Genomic DNA, 4,582 nt, shown 5'->3' on the forward strand with positions numbered 1-4,582 from the left:
TAATCTAATAATGTGATGCCATGTGAAGAAAAATTTATACATACCATCGTGATATTTGACCTGAAACACCACATGCAAAAAATCCGTTCTATGTAAGTTCTCTTTGACAAGGCTAGCTACTTTTCAAAAGTGTAATTTTAATGCATGTTTTATCCACAAATCACCCTTTTTCTAATAATAATTCAAAATTTGGAAGGGAATTATTATTGACACTCTAAAAATCTCATTTTGCACTCCAAAATTTCTATAATTAGAAAGAAAATTATTATGAAAAAATGTAAAATGAAAATTTTAAAGTGCTACCATTTAGAATATGAAAATAACATGTCATTATCACACACACAAAAATATAGTGTGGGTTGGGTAAGGATAGCTCTTAATGGCCCAAGTTCATAATTCGATTGTTGGTCCATCCATTCAATTTTGTCTTTGCAAATGATTAGTTTTTTTAATAAACTAATTTTAAAAGCATCACAATTCTAAGCTAGCCCCATATCTATACTAATAAACAGAAAGCAAACGATGTTATTTTTCACGCTATATAATTAAATTGTTAAGAGAGAAGAATTTGTAGAAATTGAATTAGAACTATATAAGTATATATATACGATGGTTTTATGTCATCGAAATAAAGCGCAATCCGCTAAAATGGCAATTTCATACTTTGTATTAATAAAGATCAATAGTTTGCTGGTGTTAGGCATTGTATAAATCCGAGATCAAAAGATTTTGAAACCTATAACAAAAATCCAAATCCAAACTCTGTAAATCTTAGCAGAAAAAGTGCGTCGTATGCAAGTTTGCAAGTAGAGTCTTTCCCCCAATACAGGAGAAACTCTTGGAACTCCAACATTCCTTCTCTGTACTCGATGCCTCATCACTGGAAATCCCTCTTCCTCCTCCTCCTACAACTCCTCAATCTCTGCTCCACCAATTCCCAGCCGTTCACATCATCAAATCCCCATCTTCAATTCCCATGCAAGCCACCCCACCACAGCTCCTACCCTTTCTGCAACAACTCCCTCCCGATCCCCACCAGAGCTCAGTCCCTAATTTCCCTCCTTACCCTCCAAGAAAAGATCCAACAGCTCTCAAACAGCGCTTCTGCAATCCCCAGACTTGGCATCCCACCTTACGAATGGTGGTCCGAGTCCCTCCACGGCATAGCCACCAACGGCCCTGGTGTCTCCTTCAATGGCACCATCCCTTCAGCCACAAGCTTCCCACAAGTGATTGTCACAGCAGCTGCTTTCAACAGGACTCTCTGGTCCTCCATCGGGGCAGCCATTGCTGTTGAGGCCAGAGCAATGTACAATTTTGGGCAAGCTGGGTTGACTTTTTGGGCACCCAATATCAATATCTTTAGGGACCCCAGATGGGGGAGGGGTCAGGAGACCCCTGGGGAGGACCCCATGGTTGCTTCTGCTTATGCTGTTGAGTTTGTGAAGGGTTTTCAGGGTGGGGGAATTAGAGATGGTGGGCTTGGAGCGAGGACAGTGTTGGAAAGTGATGAGAGGGGTGATAGTTTAATGCTCTCTGCTTGTTGCAAGCATTTCACTGCTTATGATTTGGAGTCGTGGAGGAATTTTAGTAGATATAGCTTCAATGCTGTGGTAAGAGACTTTCCTTTCACTTTCTGATTTTCTTGGAATTTTTAGCTAATTTTAATTTCATTTGGGTTTAACGTGTTTTAGCTTGTGCAAATTCAGTTTTGTGTATATCTGCAAAGTTGTTAAATTGTGGGTGAAAATTGAAATAAAGGACATTGTGGGATTTGGAGTCTAATTCGTTTCTTTTTAGTAGGTTTCAGAACAAGATTTGGAGGATACATTTCAGCCGCCTTTTCGAAGTTGTATACAACAAGGTAAAGCTAGCTGCTTAATGTGTTCTTACAATGCTGTAAATGGGGTTCCTGCCTGTGCACAGAAGGATCTCTTGGATAAGGCTCGGAACGAGTGGGGATTCAAAGGGTAAAAGTTTCGTCTTGCTCTTTCTTTGAAAAAAATTATAATTGAAAATATTACATACTCAATCTTAATAGATTAACAACTCTCATATCATATATATACTTATAGATATATCACCTCAGACTGTGATGCTGTGGCCACAGTGTTTGAATATCAGAACTACACAAAAAGTCCCGAGGATGCAGTTGCTGATGTTCTTAAAGCAGGTCTTTATCATTGTTTCTTTCCATTAAAATTTTTGAAAGTTTTGTGCATTGACTATTAACGGCAAATGTTTGGATTAGATTTGTTTTGAGAAGTTAGAAATTTGATTGCCTATTTGTAGGGACGGATATTGATTGTGGCACATACTTGCTCCGAAATACTCTATCTACAATCAAACAAGGGAAGGTGCAAGAGGAAGACATAGACAAGGCGCTTCTCAATCTTTTCTCTGTTCAACTCCGTCTTGGGTTATTTAATGGAGATCCCAGAAAAGGGAAATTTGGTAGTTTTGGAGCTCAGGATGTCTGTACCTCAGAGCATAAGACGTTGGCACTTGAGGCAGCAAGGCAGGGAATTGTGCTCCTTAAAAATGATAAGAAGTTTTTGCCTTTAAAAAGGGGTGTTGATTTTTCCTCGGCTGTCATTGGTCCATTGGCAAACAATGCAAGTTTGCTGGGTGGGGATTACACAGGTAAGATTTACTACACTACATTTTTTACTAGAGTGCCATATTATATAAAGTTTCTTGGACTCTATATGTATATATATATAGATTTTTTCAGTTATTGAGATGGCAATTTGATCATGAAAATTAGAATGGCTTCCACCTCTCCATCAAAGTAGAGATTTATCTTACTACTCTTCGTTCAAAATCTTTGCATATTTTGTGATTAATTACTGGGTTCCAAAATTTTCTATTTATGTTTTTCAGATGTTACTCAGAGTTTAAATTACTAACCAAGCATAGTAATTAGAGCATATGATGAGAGCCATTAGGCTAAAAGATGTTCTGTGGTTTTGGTTCTTTGATTATAGGAATTCCCTGCAACCCAAAGAGTCCTTTTGAGGGTCTTCGAGAGTACTCAACTAGAACATCTTATGTAGCTGGCTGCCAGGATGTACCATGTATGTCTGATGCTGGGTTCAAAAAAGCAATTTACGCTGCAAAAAAAGCTGATTTTGTTGTTATAGTCGTCGGTATTGATGCATCGCAAGAAAGAGAAGATCACGATCGAGTTAGTCTTCTCTTACCTGGTAAACAGATGGCCCTTGTATCTTCTGTGGCTGCTGCAAGCAAAGGACCAGTGATTCTAGTTCTTGCTGGCGGTGGACCACTTGATGTAACATTTGCCAAAGAAGATATGCGAATTCCAAGCATTCTTTGGATTGGGTACCCTGGGGAGGCTGGCGGGAGAGCACTAGCAGAAGTCATCTTTGGAGATTTTAATCCAGGTAAATATTTGGACAACATGAATATTCTTTTATGGAGTTTATGTTTTGCATAAAACGAAATCACGTCTACATGCAGTCCTCTAGAATGGAGTTGTTTCTCGAAATATAATTGTAAAGACGAAATTTAAAATTGATACAGAAACAGGACGCATTGTAAATGGCATGAGTCGATTTTGATTTTCGAAGGCAAAATTTAACATGATGACTTGATATGATTATAAATAGGTGGAAGGCTGCCTATGACTTGGTATCCTGAGTCATTCACCAATGTACCAATGAATAATATGAACATGAGGGCTGATCCTTCTTTAGGTTACCCTGGAAGAACCTACCGGTTTTACACTGGGGACAGGCTATATGGATTCGGGCATGGGTTAAGCTATAGTAGTTTCACTTACAATATCGTATCAGCGCCAAAAAAGTTAAGCTTATCAAAACCCTTCAAGGTAGATTTGAGTAAAAATGTACTACACCAACCTGGAGATGTACTTGACCATTTACACATTGATGAGGTAACGTCGTGTGATTCTTTGAGATTCTTTGTTGAAATCGCTGTGAAGAATAACGGAGACAAGGATGGAGGCCATAGTGTGATGTTGTTCTCCAGAGTGCCAAAAGTAGTCAAGGGTGCTCCACTACAACAGCTGATCGGATTTAACCGTGTGTATACGGTTTCAAACCAATATACTACAGCATCCATTCTAGTTGATCCCTGTACACATCTAACCTTTGCAGATGAGCATGGGGAAAGGATATTGCCATTGGGTGAACATGTATTAATGGTAGGAGATATACAACACTTTGTCTCAGTTGAAATTAATTAATGTAATTTATGTCAAACAGACGCTTGAAATTTATGTCAAAATGTTGGCAAGGAAATGCAGTGACAAACCAGTGTTTCGATGCACAGAGAAATTATTTCTCTTCATTTCTTACTTACCTGCCATGATATTTGTCAAGCGAAACTAGAATCTCATTATAATTCACCACATTAGACGACCAGGATGCATGCTCAAGACAATTAAAGGCACCCGCAACGTTGTCAAACTTGACCCCTTCAAGATCAAGCTGATCTTCTTCACGATCAGTTCTTATCAAGTGATCGTGAACACACTCGTCTTCTTCTGCTGTGGGAAAATCCTTGCTTGAACCTTTCGCCACAACCATAAGACTTTCCA

General features: G+C 38.7%; 1 protein-coding gene across 1 annotated transcript; it reads left to right on the forward strand.

Moving 5' to 3' along the window:
• The first annotated feature begins 599 nt into the window (after positions 1–599).
• LOC125470888 (probable beta-D-xylosidase 6) lies at positions 600–4,319 on the forward strand. The gene is made up of 6 exons (XM_048570645.1): positions 600–1,613; positions 1,804–1,970; positions 2,076–2,173; positions 2,293–2,643; positions 2,988–3,404; positions 3,630–4,319. The coding sequence occupies exons 1-6, from the start codon at positions 870–872 to the stop codon at positions 4,226–4,228; spliced, it is 2,376 nt and encodes a 791-aa protein (XP_048426602.1). The 5' UTR covers positions 600–869; the 3' UTR covers positions 4,229–4,319.
• Positions 4,320–4,582: the final 263 nt, after the last annotated feature.

This window comes from the organism of the source record quoted next, unplaced genomic scaffold (genome assembly GCF_019419815.1).
Source record: "Pyrus x bretschneideri cultivar Hongxiangsu unplaced genomic scaffold, Pyrus_bretschneideri_v1 Contig102, whole genome shotgun sequence".
NCBI classification, from domain to species: domain Eukaryota; kingdom Viridiplantae; phylum Streptophyta; class Magnoliopsida; order Rosales; family Rosaceae; genus Pyrus; species Pyrus x bretschneideri.